The 26,815-nt window shown below is 37.4% G+C and overlaps 1 protein-coding gene across 1 annotated transcript; it reads left to right on the top strand.

The window, feature by feature from the left end:
• The first annotated feature begins 216 nt into the window (after positions 1-216).
• On the top strand, positions 217-9,753 carry LOC121412922. Its single transcript, XM_041605684.1, has 4 exons — positions 217-390; positions 8,319-8,408; positions 9,203-9,292; positions 9,650-9,753. The coding sequence occupies exons 1-4, from the start codon at positions 315-317 to the stop codon at positions 9,751-9,753; spliced, it is 360 nt and encodes a 119-aa protein (XP_041461618.1). The 5' UTR covers positions 217-314.
• The last annotated feature ends 17,062 nt before the right edge of the window (positions 9,754-26,815 follow it).

Below are 26,815 nucleotides of genomic sequence, written 5' to 3'. Positions count from 1 at the left end.
ACCTAGTTCATGAAATTTAGACATAATAAAGGTAAAGAGTCGAGTATCACTGATTTGTATATACTACTAAATTAGCTATAATAAAAATAGACAAATTGATGGTTTATGATTTATAGCACAAATGGAATGTAAAACTACCATGCTGGTATGGATGGTTTTTCTCTTTGCGTTCCATAATTGTACTTATATCGAGATATTTGCTTTTAGGGTGCCATTATCGAGAAGAACCAGCTACCAAGTGGAAGCAACCTTTCGATCAAATTTAATTTATTCTACTGCGTTTCATCTTCACGACATTTAGGAAACTTCTTAAAATGTATGCTCTGCAGCGTTTCGTCTTTGTGATGATAGTGATTGGATGTGATCACCTTGGTATGACACGATCTGATGGTAATATTCTATTTCAATATTTTTTTTTCTTTTACGTTTGTTTTGATTTCTGATGAGTTATTTTTTTTTAAGTATTTGCAACGATCTTATAACAGTGCCTGCGCAAAAGGATATAATTGAGAGGCTCCTAACGAAAAGATCAAGTTAGTAACCATTTGTAGTGCGTGACTTATGAAGAGAATACATATCTTACCAGACAAATAATGCGAGCTGAAAGCTTGATTTTTCCAACGAAAACTGGACATTCTAAGCACTTTTTGCAATAATGAACAACATTGGTATCTAATAAAAAGAAATAAAGCGAGTAGGAAGCGGGAACTTAATTTTTTGGTGACCCGAAAATTGCTACGCAAAATACGACAAAAGCCGTCGTCAACTGCTCCGATGTACCCGGGAAGGGGGGGGGGGGCACTCGACCAAAAAAGTAGTGGGTATGTGCCGCGGGCGAGACAAAAAAACGGGCGCCTTGGAGCGGGCTTACTGTAAAAAGGAGGGTCCTCGGAACGGGCTTCGGAACGACAAATGTTTGTGAAAACGGGGGTCCTTGGAACGGGTCGCCTGCCTGTGATTGCGTAATCATCCCTATGGAACAATGCAGCTAGCCCGGCGGCACGGGCGCCGGGTGCGCTTGCGCAGATACGATGGTCGGACAGCGCTCTGCGGCCGCTTTTCACCAAAATTGCGGCTCATTGTAGCAGATCAATACGGCTGGAACGTCGTAACGGAAAATATGCGAAGCTTTGGAGCGGATTTCTTTCTTTTTTTCTCTCGATAAAAAGAAAATGCTATGCTTTGGTGCGGCTTCCTTTGTTCTTTTTCTCAATAAGACAAAAATGTTATGCCTTGGAACGGAAATTTTAGTGTAAAAATTGGGGTCCCGTCCGCGGCACACACCCACTATGCATTATATACTGAGTGCCCCCCCCCCCGGGGGGGGGGGGGGATTGTACAATCGCTCCGCTGACAACGCTCCAATTGTATGATAATTGCTCCGCGACGATTGCTCTGCCGAATTTTGCTCCGCTGACAATTGCTCTAGCTGCCAACATGAACTCAAAGGACATTTGTCCCGCAAAATGAGACAATTGCTCCGCGGACATTTGCTCCTCGAATGCGACTTTTGCTCCACTGACATTTGCTCCGCAAAGATGCGACAACTGCTCCACCGATATTTGCTCCGCATAATGCAACTATTGCTCCACCGTCATTGCTCCGTAAACTGCGACAATGCTTCACAGACATGACCGATGAACTTTGGATCTGGAACATTTTTTTTTATTCATTATGACACTTTTTTTCATTATTTCTTTATTGATTAATTTATTTGTAGTTTTATGCAAACTGACAATGGGTAACATTATATTTTTCAGTGCAGTAACATAATATAACTGCTCTCCACAACGGACCTGTGCGCATTTTTCATAAAATTTGTTAAAATCAAATCAGAATATTCATAAAATAATACAAAACGAAATTGAATGCATTAACTCATTGTTTTTTAAACCGACTAAACAAATTTCATTTTCATCCAATCTGAACACTGAAAAATTAGAATTTTGTTTGGATTCAATGCAATTTTAAAAACAAACACAGATAAACACGTCGTTTGAAAATTTATACACCCCTGTTTATTTGTATTCTACATGTGAAACAACCATGGTTGGTTTATTTACTCCTTCGGAAAAATTAAGAACCTAGGAGTATATTTTGATAAACATATGACTGTGAATGATCATATTTCTACTGTATGTTGTATTGTCACATATCATTTGAGGAACATAACTAGAATTCGTAGGTTTATTGATCAGTCAACTGCTAACCATGCCATACGCTCCCTTATCCTTTCTCGTCTTGATTTTTGTAATGGTCTTCTGTCTTCAATACCATTGTCTCACATTAATCGTCTCCAGCACCTCCAGAATTGGGCTGCCCGTATTATTTTCGAAGTCCGCCTTGACACACCTCCTGAACCCCTGTTATATAATTTACACTGGCTCCCGATTAGACAACATATTATTTTTAAGTTACTACTCCTTGTATACAAATCACTCTATAACCACGCTCCAAAATACTTGTCTGATTGTTTAGAAATTTATGTCCCAGGTAGAAGAACTAGATCCTCTGAAGACCCACTTAAAATTAACATATCCAACAAAAAGAAAACAGACTGGAGATAGAACATTCACTGTTGCATCCTCTATGGAATGGAACAAGCTCCCTCTTGCAATCAAGACAATCCCCAACAATCAAGTCTTTTAAGAAGTCACTTAAAACTCTCTTGTTCTAGGCAATTGCCTTCATTTAATGTGTCATTCTGATTTTGTTTGTATCTTTTATATGTTAATTGAAATTGTGAGCGCTTTGGGCCATTTGGGAAAAGTGCGTTATAAATATTGAGTATTATTATTATTATTGAAGATTGAATAAGTTACAACTTCGTTAAAATTTTAAACACTTCTTTAAACTGTACTAAATAATTATATTACACAGTGTTGTATAAAAAATCAAAAACTTTTTTATTGTGTAAAGAAATATTCAAGAAATTAGACTAGACTGGAAACAAAATCGAATTATTGTTACACCAGGCCTTAAATGAGTGCATGTTGAGATTTCTTTCTCGATAAATTGCTTGGAATTAAATGGAACCCCGTAAGTCCCCCCCCCCCACAACAACGGTTTCCTTATTTGTTCTCTCTATGGCTCGTCGAATTTGGGCGGGAAATACTGTATACGTGGCCATCAGAGAAGAAAAAGGAAATTGAATTAAAAAGAGGGAAATACAGTCCTTTCACAATATCAAATAACAAGTTTAGGGCCAATATGTGTAGATTAAAAAGTATTCCTCTCAAACATGCCAAAGGGCACATTTCATTGGGGTGGGGGGAAACTTCCTTTGTAATAGGGTCTTAAAAATACATTCTGAGTGCCTCGGACATTTTTAATGTACTGTTCCTTGAAAACTCGATGGATCGGTAAAACGTTTCGAAACGTATATATAATACAGTATATATACTTCTGAAGTGTTTACAAAAGTTAAAATGCATACATAACCAGGGTTGCATGAAATTTAAACAACATATATCTGTGTTTGTTTTTAAAATTGCATTGAATTCAAACCAAATTCTAACTTTTCATTCTTTACATTAGAAAAAATGAATATTGTTTGTTTAGCTGAGTTAGAAATAAGAATCAATGGGTTTTTTTATGGAAGCTTAAAAGTGCCACCGAGATGTTGAGATAATTATCTTGGGAAGTCGACATCTTGATAGAAAAGATCAGATGACGAGATCCCGAATCTCATCATGTCCACATCTTGATAGAAAAGATCAGATGACGAGATCCCGAATCTCATCATGTCGACATCTTTTAGAAGGGAAGATCAGATGACAAGATCCCGGATCTCATCATGTCGACTTCTTTTAGAAGAGATGATCAGATGACAAGATCTTCGATCCATGATCATGTTATCTGATCATCTCCTCTAAAAGATGTAGACATGATGAGTTACGAGATCATGACATCTGATCATCTCTTCCACTGGATGTAGACATGATGAGATCCGAGATCTTGTCATCTGATCATCTATTCTACAAGATGTCGACATGTATAAGATCCGGGATCTTGTCATCCGGTCATCTCGTCTAAAAGATACCGACATGATGAGATCCGGGATCTTGTCATCTGATCATCTATTCTGAAAGATTGGACATGATGAGATCCGGAATCTCGTCATCTGGTCTTTTCGCTTGCAAGATGTCGACTTCCCAAGATAATTATCTCAACATCTGGGTGGCACTTATAAGCTATCATAGTTTTTGCATTCCGAAATTCGTTTATTGTTTATGTAAATCTACTGATTTGAATTTAACAAATTGTATGTAAAATGCGTACAGGTCTGTTGTGGGGAGCAGTTATGTTAATGTTACTGATAATTATAATGCTCTTCCCATTGTCAGTTTGCATAAACCTACAAATAAATAAATTGAGAAATAATTAATGAAAAAAAAGGTGCCATAGTGAATTAAAAAAAATGTTCCACATCCAAATTCATCGGTCACGTCTGTGGAGCATTTGACGCACGTTAGGGATATCTTCGGAGCAAATATTGGCGGAGCAATTGTGGACGGAGCAGATATCGGCGGAGCGCTTATCAACGGAGCAAATATCGGCGGGGCGATCGTCGACAGAGGAAATATGGGCCGAGCAAATGTCGTCGGAGAAATTGACGGCTGAGCAATTTTCGGCAGGACAAATATCCGCGGAGCCATTGTCCGAAACTGTTATTGGCGGAGCAGTTGTCGCATTTTGCGTAGCAATTGTCGGCGGAGCAATTGTCACAGAACCAATATTTTTGTACTGACCTTGTACAAGACCGGTTAGTGGCTGTTTCCAGCATAATGGTTAGTTCGGTCATGTTCGCTCATTTGGTTTACGTAGCAGACGATGCTAGCCTGCTAGTATACAGTGCGTATCAAAAAAAAGTTTACACTTAGAAAAAATCCTGTAAAATTGTACATTTGTCATATCCTGGACATTTCTCCACATTTTAGGATAGGTACAGATCAATTTAAGCAAATGAAGATATAACTGTCGAAAAATATTTCCGCTTGAGTGAGCACCACTCACTTTTGAAAAGTTAGTGAAAAATGATTTGCGCAGAGCTTTGAAATAGTTATGCGAATAAAAGTAGACTTTAATCATGAAGAACATGTTAAATTTAACTAGTAAACTTGATTGCAAGATATCTTCTACTGTTTTTAACTTGTTTCCTTGCCCAAAACACTTCGAAGAGTGCGTTGCGCCCCACCCCACTCCCCCACACACCATTGTGACGATATTTGCTTTACACTGAGCTGTGATTTACATGACATAGCTTATGCTTGACTTTCATTTTTTTAATCATTGTCAAGCTTGGGAAAAGTGTGGAGAAACAATTATTAAATGATAAATGAAATGTAAACCCTCTTTAAATGATAAAAACTTAATGAAAAAATGCAGGAAATGTCTGATATAAGCTTTTGTTCAGATTCAGTTATGTCCTCAGATGCAGCTGGCACAAAAAGGGTAAAGGCTGTGCTTACTAAGTGTTGAAATTTCAATTTGGGTTGCAACATTGTTACAAAAGGCTTGAATGTATCCGTTTTATTTCAATTGACCAAAAGTGCTAGGGAAATGTATGAAAAATGTTTTGCAGGGTGAGTTTGAGTTTGCCCTTCCCCTTGATACAGTGAGAAAACGAGCATTTCTGCGCAAACAGATTTCTGCGAGCTTTCCAAAAATGGACAGTGCTCACTCAAGTGTAACATTCTGTCAAAACTTTTACTTTCATTGGATAGATGAGACCCAAACCCAAGATTATATGTGAAAAAATTACCCACATGGTGTATATTTTTTAATCCCCAGGGCTTTTTCAAAGTAAACTTTTTTTGATACGCACTGTATAGTATACCTACGCAGACCTTTTGCAAATCAAAATCAGTTCCGCACTCGATATTTGCTTCCTCAAACTGTAGCTATATTATAAATATCAGTAAGCAAAGTCTCATAGTACAAGAACATTGTTACTTTAAACATTAAATGCGTTAATTAAGTTTGTTTGAATTGTATTAATATTGTTTCAAATGAAAAGGGTCTGGGAACGGAAACTATCATACGTTACTCACGTGACGTTGTACACAGAAATATGCCATGTTCTGCCTGCTCGATCTCAAAGTTTTTTTTTTTTGGGGGGGGGATGAGATGTCACCATTATTCGAGTCATAAGGATGTCTCCAAATCAATTTTACTAGCTTAATTCCACGTGTTCTTCATGATTAAGGTCTACTTTTATTAGCTATTTCAAAGTTCTGCGCAGATAATTTTTTACTAACTTTTCAAAAGTAAGTGATGCTCATTCAAGCGGAAATATTTTTCGACAGTTATATCGTCATTTTCTTAAATGGATCTGTACTAATGTTAGAATGTGGAAAAATCTTCAGGATATTGCAAATGTATGATTTTACAGGATTTTTCTAAGTGTAAGCCTTTTTATACGCACTGTAGTTTAAAATAAAAGAGTAGAAGAGAACACAAGGGAACACGCACAAATAAACTGCTTGGAAACAAGATAGTAACTAATTAAAATGTATGTAAATGGGTAGAACATATTCAAATATTGATTTCTTTTCAGAATATAATATTCCTTTTATTGACTCTGGTACACATGTTAAGAGATGGGCATGGAAACTTTTATAAACTTGTTGGGCGCCTTTTTGTAATACAATCCATTCATGAGCTTTAGAATTTATAGTGCAATTCAACCAATATTTAAAATAAATTACACATTGGTGTTCCGGAAATCACCTCATCAGAACAACGGTGTGTTACATCATGGACCTATGAAGAGATGGACATTCATCGCTTAGATAATGAATTCACTATCAGGATAATATTTCGCTTGCAAAATTGGAATTGTCATCTGAATAACATTCTATTCATACTAGTCTTCTTTGGTCCTATGTGATCGTCACCGTGAGAAGGGACTGAAGCAGTTCGTGATTGGACATCTATATTTTACAAATTATATGCCGCGCAGTTGATATAACAAATCAATGAAATAATGGAAAATCGATGTGCATTTTTTTTACCTTTGTTAATCTTAGTTCCATGTGTTTTATTTGGGGAAATGTCTGCATATTTTGATATACAGGCAATATTGTGATTGATTTCAAATTCAGTTTTCTCCATAATATTCCAGATGCACGTGGCACATAACATGTAGAGATCGTGTATCTCTCAATGTTATTAAGGTCCTTACATGTATGTGTGAGCGGTAGTTAGCGGATCAAATAATATCATATTTCATATCATAAAAAAATCGACTACTTCTCAAATTTACTGCTCAATATATGAAGCATGTTGACTGAAAGGCACATGCTAAAATAGGGTATCAGCCAACAAAAATCAAGACCGGGAAACTGTTCCGTCTTTGAGTGATCAAATACCCTTGGTAGTCATGGTAATTGCTAATGATACAACACCTGTATGTTCTCATTAAGATGCGCATAACCAGATGACAGTGACTATCATTGGATCAAAGAAATGCTCGCGTTAAAGGGGGTATCTCACTGAGCTTGAAACTAGTTCGCGACTAGTTCGCGAATACAAATTTTGCTAGTTGCAGAGACGTCTCCGCGACATCTCTGAGACGTCTCATGAAAATTACAGAGTCTCCGAGGAGTCGCAAGAAGATTAAACATGTTTAATATTTTTGGAGACTGTTTCTAGTCTCCGCGACGTCTCCGAGAAGTCTCCATCAGTTGCTGCGACGTCTCGGAGACTAATGATATCCGCGACTGCTGAGACGTCGCCGCGATGTCTCCGCGATGTCTCAGAAACGTCTCAGAGACTACTGGAGACCAAAAAAAAATTATAATTGCGGAGACGTCTCCGCGACACTTCTTCACACTGTTTGACCCACTTCAGAAACCACGTGAGTGAACGCGTGCTGATATCCCTCCTCCTGCTCCAAGTCAGGTGTATGATATTTCAAACGTTCCATCGAGACGTCTCCTTGGTGAGAGCGCAAGCCATTTTTGTCTCCGAGACGTCTCCGCGACTGCAGCGACTTATAAGTTGGAGACTGTCGCGGCGACGTCTCCGTTGGTGAGATAGGGCCTTAATCGTCCATCTTTTCATAGGTCCGTGGTTACATGGAAGTTTATAGCCAATGAAGTGGAATGTTACGAACCCCATTCTTAGCTTTTGAATTGTTATGCATAAGTCAGAAGAATTGTTTTTACATAAGTCGATAGGGCCTCAGATGCCCTTTTACCCATCAGTTTGTGAAACCATTTATTGATTCGCATTGTTCAGCATTATCCTTTAATGTGAATTTTGAAGGTATGGAAATATAAATGTATTTCATCTATTACTGTTGATGTTCCTAGACTCAACCGAGAACAAGAGGAACATGACTAACAATGTATGCCAACCTGTCATCTGCCCATGTTCAAATGAAACTCAAGAAACGATTGATGGTAAGACGCACTGATCATGAGTATATTTGTACGAAAGGATTTTTTGTTATTAGACATGCGTTATGTGAAAATAGAAAATCCCTGAACACTCCGTGGATGAAAATACTAACCACTCTTCCCACTAGCCAATGAAGTTGAATGTTGCGTACCCCATTCTTAGCTTTTGAATTGTTTTGCATAAGTCGTAAGAATTGTTTTTACATAGGTCGATAGGGCCTCAGATGCCATTTTTCACGCATCATTTTTGTGAAACCATTCATTGATTCGAATTGTTCAGCATTATCCTTTAATGTGAATTTTGAAGGTATGGAAATATAAATGTATTTCATCTATTACTGTTGATGTTCCTAGACTCCACCGAGAACAAGAGGAACATGACTAACAATGTATGCCAACCTGTCATCTGCCCATATACAAATGAAACTCAAGAAACGATTGATGGTAAGACGCACTGATCATGAGAATTGAAGTATATATGTACGAAAGGATTTTTTGTTATTATACATGCGTTATGTGAAAATAGAAAATCCCTGAACATTCCGTGGATGAAAATACCACTCTTCCCACTAGCCAATGAAGTTGAATGTTACGTACCCCATTCTTAGCTTTTGAATTGTTTTGCATAAGTCGTAAGAATTGTTTTACATAGGTCGATATGGCCTCCGATGCCATTTGTCACGCATCATTTTTGTGAAACCATTTATTGATTCGAATTGTTCAGCATTATCCTATAATGTGAATTTTTAAGGTATGGAAATATAAATGTATTTCATCTATTACTGTTGATGTTCTAGACTCCACCGAGAACAAGACGAACATCACTAACAATGTTTGCCAACCTGCCATCTGCCCATATACAAATGAAACTCAAGAAACGATTGATGGTAAGACGCACTGATCATGAGAATTGAAGTATATATGTACGGAGGGATTTTTTGTTATTATACATGCGTTATGTGAAAATAGAAAATCCCTGAACATTCCGTGGATGAAAATACTAACCTCTCTTCCCACTAGCCAATGAAGTTGAATGTTGCGTACCCCATTCTTAGCTTTTGAATTGTTTGCATAAGTCGTAAGAATTGTTTTGCATAGGTCGATAGGGCTTCAGATGCCCTTTGTTACGCATCATTTTGTGAAACCATTTATTGATTCGAATTGATCAGCATTATTCCTATAATGTGAATTTTTAAGGTATGGAAATATAAATGTATTTCATATATTACTATTGATATTCCTAGACTCCACCGAGAACAAGAGGAACATGACTAACAATGTATGCCAACCTGTCATCTGCCCACATACAAATGAAACTCAAGCAACGATTGATGGTAAGACGCACTGATCATTAGAATTTAAGTCTAAATGTAAAAAAAAATATCAGAAATCGTTATGTGAAAATAGAAAATCACTGTACCATCCGTGGATGAAAATACTTCCCACTTTTATTTCGAAAGAAACGCCCGGTATACATGTATTCGTTTTATTACGTATTCAGGATTTAGTTGGTCAATATCTGGACAAAATCTAGATTGGCGTAGCTCTAGAGGCGTTCTGTTACAACCGATTTGGGACCTTTCGCAATCCTCACCGACGCTAATATTGCGGTCCCCTAAACACAAAAGTTAACGCTTAATCATCCACTTGATTTTTAAGATTGATTGTACATTATAGTCAATAGAATCAAACGTAGAAAACTGCTCTACAATCAATGCTAAGCTTTGTGTTACAGGGGGGTTACAGGCCCTACAGATCTGCTTTTCGTGTGCAAAATCCTTTCCCGCGACACCCGCACCATACATACATGTATATTACGACTGATGGCTGGAGATATTCGAAATGCAGGACCTAAAATAGATTATGACATGGATAAGAAAGTGGTTTTTCAAACAAATCGAGTACATATTGAGTGAGGAAAAACTTACTGAATGAAGGCTTAGATATAGATCATTACAGTCCATCGAATCGATATTGCATTTAATGTGGATTATTGGTGGATCACTGGCAATTGATTTCATGGGTCAGATCAACCTCTCTAGCCGAAACCATTTCTGTACACAGCATAATGCAATACGTTTGAGCTTACGGGTTTCTTTTGTTCTATTGTTTACGCCTTCTACACAAACGATATGCCTCTAGCACACGATGTAATGGGCATTATGTTTTACTTTCCCCAGAAATGGGGATTAGATTCAAATTCCGGGGGGACCACTTCCATTGATGAGTGGATACCAGGCGCGACCATGGGGTTTCGAAAAGCACCCTAAACAATGGAAGTAAGTCTTTTCCAGATTATGAAAATGCATCTCTTAATAAGTATTTGGGTTGTGACACCCTACAAGTATTGGATATATATCCCCCTTTTCAGCATTTATATTTTAGCCTTATAATGTTACATAGGCCTATACGTAACGTATTTGCCCACTCTGTCCCCTTTTATGCGTGGTCGCTCCTGGTATCCACTAATCAATGGAGGTGGCCCCCCGGGCGGCCTCTCGAGCTCTAGGAGGAGTCAAATGTTGCTTTGGAAATTCGTCCTCAATCAGATATATCGCTGATACCATAGTAGCATCAAGAATTTTGCACACGAAACGCATATTGAATGTTTCCGTCGCAGATGCGAGACGAAAAAAAAATCTCATGTCAAACATTGTGCATTGCAGGACAGATTTTTACGACCATGATGACTGGCCCAAAAAGTCCCTTCCAAAATCACCTACCGTTGTAAATTAGCGTGCGCGTCCTCAAACGAAAGGTCGGGAATGTCGGAGCGACGCATAATGTCGCAATTACAACCTTATGCGTTGACTGTGACATTCAGTGTTTCCACTTTGAAGGAAATTACCCGAATTCCGGGAAATCCAGACGTTTTCCAGGTAATTTCCGGGAAATGATAAAATTCCAGGAAATTCCGGGAAATCCGAAAATTACAATTAAACAACAATTAAACATAGAAATTATCAATATTCATCGATATTCAGGTTATATTCTAATAATGTTTTACAGCCATACGTAGCTCAAATTTTTCCGCTCGCGCTCCGCGCTCGCATTTGTAATTTCGTTCCTCTTTTTAAAGAGGGCGTGAACAAAAAAACCTGCAAAAATCATTGATTTTGGCCACCTAGGCCTAATTAAGGCTCTCTGTATTGTTGCCCGATTTTCGTGTAAAATCAATCTTGAAAATTCTAGGAAATATCTATGAATTTCAGGAAATTTGGGATTCAGTTTCAGGAAATTTATTTTTGAGCTGTGGAAACACTGGTGACATTATGCGTTGGATAATTTTGGCATATGTCACAGTCGACGCATAATGTCGTACCTTAAGTTACTAGCGCATAACGTCGTAAGTCTTGACTCATAATGTCGCAACGGTACTTTGATTTGATTTTATTGATTTCCGTTCACAACATAAGTATGATATGAGGGGGACTTTATTCAAGAATCGAGATAAGATATAAGATATGTTTTCACTCAGTAATTGATTCAAGATTTCTCATCTGAAAGTTTTTGAAAGTGTGTTTGGTAGGACAGGCATGAATGCAAGGAGGGGGGGGGGGGCAGTATTGCTTTCTTTATGATGAGGAGTGGACACTTTTTTAAAAAATATATATTTTATCGTTGTTAATGACATTTTAAGAAAGAAATTACATTTCGTATTGTAACTCGGAATGTACCTTACGAACAATAATTTGAGAGCGATAGGTCCTATACAAATCTCCCGTGGGGGAGAGGGAAGCACGTGATAAATTAATAACATGTTGGTACGTAGCGGGAGGGGCAGAATTAATGCCCCCCCCCCCCCCGCGGAAAACTGAAAACCTTCTTTTTTTGCTGAAGAGTTTCAAAAACTTCCCTAAAATGTGCACGAAATCATTAAATATCACGTTATATTCTTTCTTCTCATGATCACATCCCCTCCTCACAAAAATATGTGCATGTATTTCTAAAAAAATAAATAACCGGGCATTAAAATGTTTTACATGCATTGACAACATGCTTTCGTTTCTCTTCTAAATAACGAGAGCCTCCAAGCAGTGGCCAGGGGCCGTGGAAGCGGCCCCCCACCCCACTTTTTCCAAAACTGTGTATAAAAGCGTAAAATGACCATAGGATTGTGATTTTTTGCATGGTCAGCCCCCCACTTTTGGCTCAGCCCTCCCCGCCACCACCTTGAAAACCGTTCCGCGGCCCCTGATGGCCGCATCAGGACTTCAAAACTGGTGCTGGGTGGCAAAGGGATAGAGGGGGACTAATATTTAGCTTTGCATGTTTCACAAAATAGAGTGTGAAGCGCGACTAGGCTGTTGGATCCAACTTTTGGGTCCCTGCTAAAGTCCAAGGTCAGAGCACGCATTTACTTGTTTCTAATACAGTATATAAAGCGGGATTTTACCAAAAAGGGGTTGGGCGCAGATTGTTTTCATTCATGTTGCCCGATGAGCCTATTTTTGCTGTTGATATATAAAGGGAGCAGTCTTCGAATACTTCGGTTATTCCGAAGGTTCGTAAAGCCGAATGTTCGTTAATCCGAAAACGAAATGAGGTTCGTAATTCCGAAGGTTCGTTAGTCCGAAAACGAAATGATTAACGAACATTATTTCGTTTTCGGACTACCGAACCTACGGAACAACGAACCTTATTTCGTTTTCGTATTAACGAACCTTCGGAACAATGAACCTTATTTCGTTTTCGGATAAACGACCCTTCGGAACATCAAACCTTAATTCGTTTTCGGATTATCGAACCTTCGGAATAAAGAACCTTCGAAATTACGAAGTGTAACCGCAGTCTCAGCTAAAGACTAAATTTTCAAATGCATTTCATTAGCTTTATTCTTACAAACAAGATAGGCTTTCTCACATTGCCTTAATAGATAATGAAAGCGCGAAGTGCGAGCTAAACTTATTTTTTAATATGTAATGCATTTAGACCAAAGCAATGAACATTCTGAGCAGTTTTGGCAGTATAAGATATGCGAGCGTGAATCGCGTGCTAAATTTTTAATATATTGATGGCACATTCCGAGTAACAATACGAAATATGATTTCTGTATTAAAATGTCATGAACAACAATGAAATGTAAATAAATATGTTTTTAACTTTCAGCTAGATGACATTACTCCTGCAAAATAAGTTGAATTGCATGTATACCGATATAAACAGATGAATGGGGATATGCGTTTCACTAGTCTACACATTAATTTTTCAAAGTCCACCCTTCTCCTGACAATGAATTCGATACTGACCCCCTCCTCTTCATCCGCACCTGGAGAGCGTGCACAAATTAATCAGTGAAAACACATGTTATATCTTTAGTCGAGCCCTGAAGCGAATACCACTGCGACATTATGCGTTAAGACTTGCTACGTAAGGCTGGTTTCACATAGAAGTATACGGTATACGCCTATACGGTATTCTCTATTCGCTATACGCTATACGGGCATGGCGGGTCACGTAAAGGTAGCACGCGTGTCCTAAAAAAATCTGGCAAAAGTTTTATGCAACGGGGCCCAGGACTTATAAGTATGACAAAAACACATTTTTTCCTAGCTGAAATTAATTTTTGAAAAAAAAAACACCATATTTTTTTCTACATAACTTACGAATATTCGAAAATAAGCTTGTTTTGGACTCACTTCAAGCAGAGAAGTCACCTCTGCAAATTATTAAACTTCTATTTAATACAACTTTTAATAATTTTTTTTAATGGGGTTAGTTCAGCAAGTTGGGGTTGAGGAATGTTATTGAAATTACTGTAGTTATGTTTCCAAATTTACATTTTAAGATTTCAAACCTGTATCAGCCTAATTGATTTTATCAATCATTCCTATTTTTGCTTTGATGACGTCATTTTTAGGGGGGAGCTTGACTTGAATTAAATAAATTTTATAAACAATATTTTCTTGAATTAAATCTATTTCCACATTATTATCGACTTATTATAAGAATAATTAAGTAATTAATTAAACATGACTCAGCGATACACAACAGCTCAAGTAGCCTTCGCTGCGGACCTTTTTGACCTTGTATCTTCAGTCATTTCAAGGTAAAAAAAAGAACGAAAAATGCAGAGCCCACATAAATCATACAATACAGCATGTGCATGAGATAAATCTGAAGTGCTGGATAACTTAAATATGACGGCATGTGCTAAGAAATCCCAATAAAATGAGTGCCAAGAAATCATTTCATTTGAACTTACCGCATTGAACCAACGCACACAGCAAATATTATAGGGAAATTCAGAACACCACCTGCCACGTCTGTATACGCTGCACGAAAATCGAACAAGTACGATTCCCACTATACTATACTCTACGCATCTATACGGCATATTCGTATAGTGCCCTCTCATGTGACCCGGTATTAGGAAATCTTATTGTTCGATTCAAGCTATTCGCATTCCCTCGAAAACGTGCACCGTATACCCGAATAATATACTTCTATGTGAACCCTGCCTTATGCGTTAGTAGAAAAGCTACGACATTATGCGTTGGTGCGACATTCGGTTGTGGCACGCCCGAGCTGAAGCTCGCTGAGCTGGTAGCCGTTTTTCCTGGTAGACTGTGCAGCTGGAATCTGCCTTGCTAGCTTGCAGCTGGTAAAAAAATTATCACTCTTAAACGTTTCTCACCACAGGATCGCTCTGCTGGATTATTCCATTGAATTGTTCAAAAGAATCTTTTGAGAATGGTATGTGTCGCAACATTCATTATGACCATAAATTTCTACTTATTAATTATTTCAATTCAATTTTGTGTAAATCTTTTATTTATTAGTTTCTATGATTTCTGTTTCTGTTTTCATACAATATATTATTACAAGCTAACTTGTTGTAAGGGTTTTATTCTCCTTTAACATTTACTTTATTTGCCAAAAATCTTGTATGTACCATGTACTCTTTGGATCCGCGTTTGGAATTCCCTACCAATTCATTAAAAAATGTCCCAGCATCTATACATTGAAACACAATCTAAACAAGATGTTTATATGTCAAATAAACGGGGTCGTGTGGTCCAGTGGTTAGAGCATTGGACTCATAATCGCAAGGTTGTGAGTTCTAATCCCAACTCTGCCATTGTCTCCACTTTGATAAAAAGGCCCAAGAGTGATATCTGTCGTCTGTTATGTCAGCCACTATGACTGATTAACCTAGACGTAAATATTCCACATCGCCGGCTACATCGACATGTCAATCTAACAATTTATTTTACCTATTAAAATTTTAATCATGTATACCCTTAATTCATCTTCTTTTACTTACTCTTTTTTCTCCTTATTACCATCCCTCTATCTATCTTCGACTCACATTTAGTTTTCTGATTTTATTTTCTTTTCCTCGTGTCTAACTCATTCTATTCCCTCACTATTTTGTCTCTCTGTTAATTATTTTCGTTCATTGGCGTTAAACAAATAAAGAAACCGGGGCTTGCCTCTCTACAAGCATTGCGTTTTTAGGAAAACCTCCTCCTTTTTATGCCCCGCAGACGAAATCCGGAGGGGGTATTAAGCGTTGCCCCCGTCCGTCCGCCCCCCCCCCCCCACTTGGTTTCCGCGCAATAACTCGAAAAATATTTAATGGATTAAAAAGAAATTGTTATGTAGGTAAATGCCACAAAAATCCAGGCTAAGTTCGAATTTGGAGTCCGCAGAACAAAGGTCACAGCTTATTAGATATACGAGATGGCTTCCAGGCAATAACTAGAAAAACATTTAAAGGATTATAAAAAAAAGAATTAGTGTGTAGGAAGGTGACACCAAAATTGAGGCTAAGGTTGAATTCCAAGTCCGCAGAGGTCAAAGGTCACAGCTCATTGATTATACGAGATGAGTTCCAGGCAAAACCACGAAAAATATTCAATGGATTAAAAAAAATTGTTGGTCGGTAGATGACACCAAAATACAGGCTAAATGCGAACTCAGAGTCCGCAGGTAAAGGTCACAGCTCATTCAATATGCGAGTTGGTTTTGGCATGATTACTTATGATATTCAATGGACTTTTTACAAATTTTTGGTGTGTTGGTAGATATCACCAAAATACAGGCTAAGTTCGAATTCGGAGGCCGCAGGTCAAAGGTCACAGCTCATTTAATATGCGAGTTGGTTTCCGCGTAATAACTCAAAAATGTCTACTGAATTTCAAAAATGTATGGTGTGTAGGTAGATGACACCAAAATAAGGCTATGTTCGAATTCGGAGTTCGCAGGTCAAAGGTCACAGCTCATTATATATGCGTTGGTTCAAAGGTCTGAATTTGTTCATTATATATGCGTATTGGTTTCAGCACGATATTAAGTTCAATCATATTGAATGAATTTCTGATCGCGTTAAGCGGGAGCATCTGTGTCCTTTGGACACGTCAAATTTCTGATTTTATTACTTATTTCATTTTGTTCCTAGCTTAAATTTGTTAATGTCAAATAGCTAATCTTTAACATTCAGTTCCTGATTTTCTCAGTAAATATTATGTTCATTATTTCATTTTCTTATGTTTGATTGAAAAATGTAGATATTTGACTTTCTGAGGTTTGTTTATTTTCTAAGTAGGAAAATCGATAAATCAATCATTATATCAATACACTTTTTTTATTTCCATGGCGATTGCCCTTCCCGCTTAAAACGGCTATGCTACTGACTCACTCTTATATTTATTTTGACATTTTCGCAAATATTTTGTGATAGCGTCTGGAAAGTTTATAATAGCGTGGAATGCTTCATATGGGATGTCAATTGAGATAATTGCATGCAAGTAAACGATACATAAGTAATTCACATTAATATTTTTCTTCATATTTTCCCCTCTTTTCTGTAATTGTACATGTCGGTTTAAAACTTACCCTCCCCATGTCCACCACTTCTAGTCCAGGATAGAAGGGGCCGAACCTTGTTTTATAGATATACAATGTTTTTTTGTTATGGTTTCTTGTCAATTCGAGGGTGCTGATTCCGAATCTGAATTATGCCACCCATGTAACCTGGAGCATTTTCTGCAAACTGTAAAATTGCCCACACATTGGCTATAAAGTACGTGCAATTGTGCTGCCGACGTGAAATTCTCTCTGAAAAAATGATTTTTGACAAAACATTCTCTTAATATTCAAAATGGCCGCCATAGCCCCTGTACAATATGAACGGGAAAAATTATTTTCACATAAGACAAATGGGCACTAAATGCAAGTAATTATGATCTATGAGTGATGTAATACTTAAAAAATCATGATTTCTAACAATATATGTCAATTGTTATGTCATGTATGTGTTAAATCCTGTATTTTGACATTCAAATTGGCCTCCAAAAGCTCTAACACTATTATGTACAATGTAAATGGGGACAAAAAATCACAAGAGTGAGCACTAAAATGCATGTTTCAGAAAAACAAGTGTGTTACGATACTGCAACAAATAACAATGAAATACAATCATTTTTACAATCATTGACAATCATAATAGTCCGGCAGCCCAGGAGGTTTATTCAACCGAAAGCCGGACAAGCAAATGACCCCATAGCTGGATAGCATGGACCCTAAGTTTACAGAAATGCATTGCTGCCGCGTTCTATGCGTGGTCTTTCCTCCGAAATGACGTAATATATGACGTCACTGCAAATTGACCATATTTCATCATTTTTCAGACATTGTACACATAGCATGAAGTCAAGGAAGAATATCTCAGCCAAATCATGCTTGTTTTGTATAAAACTTTCAAAAAATATTGTTCAAGTAGTGCACAAGAGATATGCAAAATTTCACGAACAGAAATTATTGTTTACATATGCAAATTACGTAATGAAATTTGCATATCATTAGTTTTGGAGATTTCTCGCATAAAAAATTGTCGAAAATCGATTCAGAAATTCATTTTCTTTTTTAGTGTACTTTATTTGATATATTTCCTCTCAAGCATAATATCATTCTCTTCATCTATATCTCTACTTTAAGAAAATATATAACAGTAATTGAAAATGACATTATAGACTGTGATTTCAGCCCCCTTTTCAATATGGTGCGCACATAGAAATTATTTTCGCCATATAGCTGAGGTGTGCGAACGATATGCCTACTTTATTGATGTTTCCTGCATTTTGCATGATATTAAATCTTCCAAACAACATATTTTCCTCTTTATTATGTCTCTGCTGATAAATCAATGATTTCAGCAAAGATTGATTGCCCACTGGGCAGTCTATAGGCTACGTTTTCAGCCTAGTTTTCAACAACGAACCTATACCATGTATGACTGCATCGTTGTAGTCGAGTCGGATCCTGTGTACCATCAAAATATCTTCACTCAACGTTTTGGTATTTGCCTTAAGTGTCTAGTTAATGAATCTTGATGTTCCCTTCCCAAAATCGTGTCCAACGGGGTTCAAAATTGATATCTTTGGCGGCCCTCTTGGACTTTTTTTTGAATGAAAATCAATTATTTTCATATTTTATTGCACAAAGTCTGACAATGGGACAATCTCAAATCAATACGCATTTCACTATGATTTGGATAGTAGAAATCGGTTAAAATTGTTTTCTGAATATAGTCCGGTTAATATATTTTTTTAAAAAAAAAATCATCAAAAATTTTGAACCAAAAGGTTCATATGCATTGACATCTTGCATCCGATCGCCTTTGTTGATGTGCCTAACATGCAGAAATGCATGTAACGTGCTTAGCGATCGATAGAAAGGAATGTATTACTTGTATCATGTGTATGAGGGTAAAAGGCGTTTTCTACACAAAGCAATTTTTATGATAATTAAATCTTTTTTAAAAGATATAAGTTCGAGGCATTGCTCTGAATTTTCATTTTGCATGCAATTACTCTCGGGCACCTTTAAGCATAGTCCCACAAGAACCAGTAAAATGTTACATACAGTACCACACCATTATCCATAGCTTGGCCATGATATCGTGCTTTTCGGAGCCCCCAATGTGGGAAAATTTTGTTTTGAGTATGTAATTTTTCCTTTAAATCACTTAGAGACTAAAGAGTAGGCTATTCTCTGTCAGCTACATATAAAGAAGTTGGGGCATAGTAAAGCCTACCCTTCAGGCATGTCAGGGGGCTGCCAAAGTCACACCAATCTTTTTTTCGTATCTTGCCAATTTCTCGGAAAATTCGTCATTTTGGAGAACCATTTAGGTAAAAAAATGTTTCTGCCTTGCAGTAAAGTCCTTGTTTTTGTTTTGTATTCACATAAAGATGACAAAGTAGGATCTTCTTTATCAGTTACATATAAAGATGTGGTAGCACACTGAAGCCTTCCCCTTTATTTTTTTTCGCATAAATAGGTAAAATATGAAATAGAGTAGGTGATTTCGGCGACCCCTTAAGGGGGGTATATTCCAATATTCAAACACCTCTTTATATGTAGCAGACCGAGGAAGTTCCAATCTTTTGTCTCCATATACTTTAAAAGCAATAAAAGTGGTTTTACTACATAGCAAAAGCACCTTTTGCCTCAATGGGGGCTCGAAAATAGCATATTTTCCCATGAATTCGCAAATTACGTAAAAGGGGCGGGTAACTTCGGCAGTTCCCAGAGGGGGTAGGCTTTACTGTACCAGCACTTCTTTATATGTAGCCGATAGAGGAAACTCTACTCTTTTGCCTCCATATAGTTTGAAAATAATAAAGTTGGCCTTTTTACATAGCAGAAACACTTTTGCCTTAATGGGGGGGGGGTCTCGAAAATAGCTTTTTTCCATAAATAGGTAAAATATGAAAAAAGGGGAGGTGATTTCGGCGACCCCCTAAGGGGAGTATGTTCCAATATGCCAACACCTCTTTATATGTAGCAGATAGAAGAAACTCTACTCTTTCGTCTCCATATAGTTTAAAAGCAAGAAAAGTGTTTTTACTACATAGCAGAAACACCTTTTGCATCAATAGGGGCTCGAAAATAGCATATTTTCCTATAAATAGGTAAAATATGGAAAAAGGGTAGGTGATTTCGGTGCCCCCTAAGGGGGGTATGTTCCAATATGCCAACACTTCTTTTTATGTAGCAGATAGAAGAAACTCTACTCTTTTGTCTCCATGTAGTTTAAAAGCAATAAAAGTGGTTTTACTACATAGCAAAAGCACCTTTTGCCTCCATGGGGGCTCGAAAATAGCATATTTTCCCATGAATTCGCAAATTACGTAAAAGGGGCGGGTAACTTCGGCAGTTCCCAGAGGGGGTAGGCTTTACTGTACCAGCACTTCTTTATATGTAGCCGATAGAGGAAAGTCTACTCCTTCGCCTCCATATAGTTTTAAAATAATAAATGTGGCCTTACTGCATAACAGAAACACTTTTGCCTCAATGGGGGGCTCGAAAATAGCATATTTTCCCATAAATAGGTAAAATATGAAAAAAGCGGAGGTGATTTCGGCGACCCCCTAAGGGGAGTATGTTCCAACATGCCAACACCTCTTTATATGTAGCAGATAGAGGAAACTCTACCCTTTCGTCTCAATATAGTTTAAAATTGCATATTTTCCCATTAATGGGCAAAATACGTATAATTATCGGGTAACCTCCGCAGTTCTCAGAGGGGGGAGTCTTTGCTGTACCAGCACTTCTTTATATGTATCAGATAAAGAAAACCCTACTTTTTTATCCCTAAGTGGTTAAACAACAATAAAAGTGACTTTACTGCAAAGCAGAAACGTCTTTTCACTTCGATGAGACTCCAAGAATGTCGAATTTTCCAAGAAATTGGCAAAATACGAAAAAAGGATGGGGGGATTCCAGCGGTCCCATAAAGGGGGGAGGGGTAGGCTTAGCTGCGCCCTCATTTCATTATAATGTAGCTAATAGAGAAAAATATACTGTTACAGAGGTTGCTTTTTGGTGTCATTTTATCGCAATATCGAGTAATAATGGTATTTGCCCTTTAACTAAGCAAATTAAGACATACATACTGCCATGAAGGGTTTCAGTATTATCGGTATATTATATCCCCTTTCGTGTCGAATGCTGATATTTTGAAATAGTGGTTGATGTTAATGATTGAACAGATAGATATCAATGCACATGCAAATTTTTTACCAAAATCATGCCCATTTCGGGATAAATTTTATTTCAAAATATATTATAGAGAACGAATTCAATCGATTTCTACTATCCCAATCATATTGAAATGCGTATTGATTAAGATTGTCCAATTGTCAGACTCTGTTCAATGAAATATGAAAATAATTGATTTTCATTTTTAAAAAGTCCAAAAGGGCCGCCAAAGATATCAATTTTGAACCCCGTTGGACACGATTTTGGGAAGGGAACATCAAGATTCATTAACTAGACACTTTAGGCAAATACCAAAACGTTGAGTGAAAAATATTTTGATAGTACACAAGAACCCCTTATCCGACTCGACTACAACGATGCAGGCATACATGGTATAGGTTCGTTGTTGAAAACTAGGCTGAAAACGTAGCCTATAGACTGCCCAGTGGGCAATCAATCTTTGCTTAAATCATTGATTTATCAGCAGAGACATAATGAAGATGAAAATATGTTGTTTGGAAGATTTAATATCATGCAAAATGCAGGAAACATCAATAAAGTAGGCATATCGTTCGCACACCTCAGCTATATGGTGAAAATAATTTCTATGTGCGCACGATATTGAAAAGGGGGCTGAAATCACATTTCTATAATGTCATTTTCAATTACTGTTATATATTTTCTTAAAGAAGAGATATAGATGAAGAGAATGATATTATGCTTGAGAGGAAATATATCAAATAAAGTACACTAAAAAAGAAAATAAATTTCTAAATCGATTTTCGACAATTTTTTATGCGAGAAATCTCCAAAACTAATGATATGCAAATTTCATTACGTAATTTGCATATGTAAACAATAATTTCTGTTCGTGAAATTTTGCATATCTCTTGTGCACTACTTGAACAATATATTTTGAAAGTTTTATACAAAACAAGCATGATTTGGCTGAGATATTCTCCCTTGACTTCATGCTATGTGTACAATGTCTGAAAAATGGTGAAATAGGGCCATTTTGTAGTGACGTCATATATTACGTCATTTCGGAGGGAAGACCACGCATAGAACCCGGCAGCAATGCATTTTTGTAAACTTCAGGGTCCATGCTATCCAGCTATGGGGTCATTTGCTTGTCCGGCTTTTGGTTGAATAAACCTCCTGGGCTGCCGGACTATAAATAAAACATAAATAAATATTGATCTTACGTCTCTTGAGGTGACAGATGTGCAATATATCCGATTAATAATCCAAAGTTAAGTCCAATTTGGCTGGCGAAAAGTAAAAGTTCACGATGATGGCGATGATGAAACCAATGTTGAAGTACGATGAATAACAAGAGTCACTGTAATGAGTTGAAATGCCCTTGAAGACGATGTTGATGATTAACAGTAAATTTCAGCAATCCGTGGGTTGAAGAGTGTTCATTAAAACCGGTTGATGATCCGATGAGAACTGAGAATTCCTCTCTCAAAATAACTGCAAACAGTTCATTGATGGCGTGCAAATAATTACACAGAAGATAAATATTCCAGGTGGAAGTAAAGTCTGCTCTGACATAAAGTCTGGCGTGAAACTCTTAGCTCTGATCTGTTGAGGTGATCTGGTATGATATGATGATGTCATTGAAGAATCTGCCAGCTTTATATACTAATTACAACTATTCTAGAGACTTCTAGTATTCACTATTATGGAAGCTTCTGGTATTGTCTTTTAAAAGAACATTCTCCTTTCTGGAGCATTCTACATTTCTAAAACATTCTTGAATGACCTCAGTGAAATCAACAACATAGCTAACCCTATTGTTCACTGGAATTCTATTGTGTAGCAATCTATTGTCTGCTTTTCCCTATTCAACAGTAGAACTCCTTGGCCTTTAAATAGGCGAGGCCTGCATAACAAAAGCTTTTACAATTCTTCTTATATATGACAAGTGGAATAATGATTCTAAAACCTATTGAAGAAATATATTATTTAACATACCATGTATGTGACAATTCCTGTATTTTTATATTTAAGATGGCCGCCAAGTGCCCTAAAAGTATGTATGTACGATGTTAGAATTTGAGCGCTAAAATGCATGCTTTTGAATTAAACAGAGGAATGCTGCCTTAAGCTATGATTTTTAACGAAATATTTTATTCGGGTTTCATATTTGTGTTTAATACTGTATTTTCAAAATGTCTGCCAAAAACATTGATTGTATTATGTACACTCGATCTGGAAACCAATTTTCACAGGATTTAGCGCCAATAAAATGCATATAATTGTGATGAGTAAAATATTGTCTGAAATCATAATTTCTAACAAGATATATCATTTCTTCTGCCAGGTAGGTGAAAAAAAATGTATTTTGAAAGTCAAAATTGCTGCTTTAGGCCCTAACAATATTATGTATACGGTAATGCTGATGAATGGGAACAAATGATTCGTTGCTTGACTGATGGTATTGTATGTATGAGTGAAATATTGTCTGGAAATATGATTTCTAACAAAATAGATGATTTCTTATGTTATTTAGGTGATAAATGCTATATTGTAGCATTAAAAATGGCTGCAATATGCCCTTTTGTAATTATCTTTCCCCATTCAAATTTTACATACGATAAGGGCCTATGGCGGCCATTTTCATTTTCAAAATGCAGCATTCATTACCTTTATAACACAAGATAATGATCTATTTCGTTAGAAATTATTGGTCTAGACAATACTTTACACCTACACCAAAACTAAGCAATTTTTACAGTCAAACAAAGCAAAATTCTGTCAAAATTATCTGTCCCCAGTTAGAATGTACATCATACTTTGGAGGGCTGTGGTAGCCATTTTGAAATTCAAAGTAAGGCATGCATGTATCACCTTTTTGACCAATATGACTGTGATGTATTTAGTTGTAAATCATGTTCAAAATAATATTTTACTTTTGGTTCTTAATTTCGTCTACCACTAGTTAGTCAACCATCAACATAGTCCAACAACCATTTCGTCTAATTACCATTTTGTCTAATAGCCAGTTGGTCTAATAGCCGTTTAGTTTATTATCATTAAGTCTAATTGTATTTTTTTTCAATTGGTCCAATATCCACTTGGTCTGCTCTCATTTCATCAATGTTCCATTTGGTCTAACTTCAGTTCGTTCGCTCTCAGTTTATCTAAACCCATTTCGGCTAACAATCATTTGGTATCGTGTCCAATCACCAATAGGTCAAATCACCGGTTCTAGGACAATTACTTCCCGGACAATCACCTTCCGGAAAACTACCCCCAAGGACAATTACCCCGGACAATTACCCCCAAGACAATGACCCCCTGGATAAACCCCCGGTCAATTACCCCTGAGGAAAATTAATTACTCCCGAGGACAATTACCATCGGGAACATTTACCATCCCCCAGGGACAATAATCCCCTGGACGAAGGGAGTGCATAGAGTCATACGCCGGCCGTACGTTTGACATAAGAAGTACTCAAAGCAGTCTTGAGTATCTTGGAATCGAACGAACGCAGTAAGAAAGCCGTAAAAAGTGAGCTCCATCTGCAAATCTTTAAGAAACCCAAAATTCTATCATAATTTTTATGTCATAGTAGCACAAGACCAGGGGGCACGTGCCCCCCTCCCCGTCCCCTGAAAAAAAAATTGAGGAGCAAAACGAGGGGAGAAATAAAGAAAAAAGAAGGGGAAAGATAAAAGGAAAATAAGAGGAGTAAATAAAATAAGGTGAGGGGAAGACTTTGTTTTTATGTCACTACAGTATATGAAATTTTCGGTCAAGCTTCGCGCTCGCATTGCCTGTCTTCAGGAGGTAATTGTCCGGGAGTCATTGTCCTCGAGGGGTACTTGTCCTGGAAGGGGGGGGGGGTAATTGTCCTCAGGGGGTAATTGTCCTTGGGGGGGAGGGTAGTTGTCCGGAAGGTGATTGTCCGGGAGGTAATTGTCCTAGAACCGGTGATTGGACCTATTGGTGATTGGAACCATGGCAACGATGCCAAATGATTGTTAGCCGAAATGGGTTTAGACAAAGTGATAGCGAACCAACTGAAGTTAGACCAAATGGAACATTGAAAAAATGAGAGCAGACCAAGTGGTTATTAGACCAATTGGTTATTAGTTCAAAAGGTAATAGACGTAATGATGTTGGACAAAATGGATATTGGACCAATTGAAAAAAATACAATTAGACTAAATGATAATTAACAAAACGGCTAGTAGACCAACTGGCTATTAGACAAAATGGTAATTATACGAAATGGTTATTGAACTATGTTGATGGTTGACTAACTAATGGTAGACGAAATTATATCAGACCATTCGATGGTGGCGAGAAGCCAGGGCAGTAGACGAAATGGCAATAACCCGATAAATATCCATATAAAGAGTTATCCTGATTTCCAAATCACTTAATTCTCTTTCTCGTGTCTCAAAATACTTCGTGAAAGCTTATTTTATATGTTATCTGTAGCCTGATTTCGAAGCAGCTACCGCTGCGACATAATGCGTTGCGACATGTGACATTATGCGTTGACACTTTGCTACGACATTATGCGTTGCGACATGTGACATTATGCGTTAGAAAAACTACGACATTATGCGTTGACTGCGACATTATGCGTCGGACGCTCTTGGCATAATAGGCACCTTTCGCAAATCTCTACAACGCGAGATTAGAGTCGGGTAACTCAAAAGTTAACGATTAATCATAGACTCGAATTTCTAGATTGATTATACATTACAGTCAATAGAATCAAACGTAGAAAATTGTTTTACAATCATTGCCAAGCTTTGTGTTACAAGCGCAAAAGATCTTGCTTTTCGTGTGCAAAGCTCTTTCATACGATACCAGCATGCCATGCCATTTGCCTGCCTAAGCTCGCGGCGGGACTGTACCTGTATCATGGCTATGACTCCAGCTGGCTGGAGACATGCGAAATGTAGATTATGACATGGATAAGAAAGAGGTTTTTCAAACAAATCGAGTACATATTAAGTAAGGAAAAACTTACCGAATTAAGGCTTAGATATAGATCATTACAGTCCATCGAAGCGATAATGTGCATTATTTGTGGATCACTGGCAATTGATTCCATGGGTCAGATCGCCTCAAGCCGAATCATTTCCCATGCGTTGACATGGAACAGGCCATAAACCGTCTAAATTTGCGGAGTTTTTTTCTTTTGCTAGCACTTCTGCATAAACGATATGCTTCTAGCACACAATGTAATGGGCAGTATGTTTTACTTTTCCGCAGAAATGGGGGGGGGGTACACTTCCATTGATGAGTGGATACCAGGCGCGACTATGGGGTTTCGAAAAGCATCCTAAACAAGGGAAGGTCTTTTCCAGATTATGAAAATGCATCTCTCAACAAATATTTGGGTTGTGACACCCTACAAGTAGTGGAAATATATCCCTTTTCAGTATTTTAA

Source organism: Lytechinus variegatus, chromosome 4, assembly GCF_018143015.1.
Source record: "Lytechinus variegatus isolate NC3 chromosome 4, Lvar_3.0, whole genome shotgun sequence".
In the NCBI taxonomy this organism is placed as follows: domain Eukaryota; kingdom Metazoa; phylum Echinodermata; class Echinoidea; order Temnopleuroida; family Toxopneustidae; genus Lytechinus; species Lytechinus variegatus.
This window is presented reverse-complemented; position numbering and strand designations above follow the sequence as displayed.

Coding starts and splice junctions, on each gene's coding strand:
- LOC121412922 (XM_041605684.1), top strand. CDS start 315: ATGTATGCTCTGCAGCGTTTCGTCTTTGTGATGATAGTGATTGGATGT. Junction 8,409..9,202: donor AACTCAAGAAACGATTGATG/GTAAGACGCACT, acceptor TTGATGTTCTAG/ACTCCACCGAGAACAAGACG. Junction 9,293..9,649: donor AACTCAAGAAACGATTGATG/GTAAGACGCACT, acceptor TGATATTCCTAG/ACTCCACCGAGAACAAGAGG.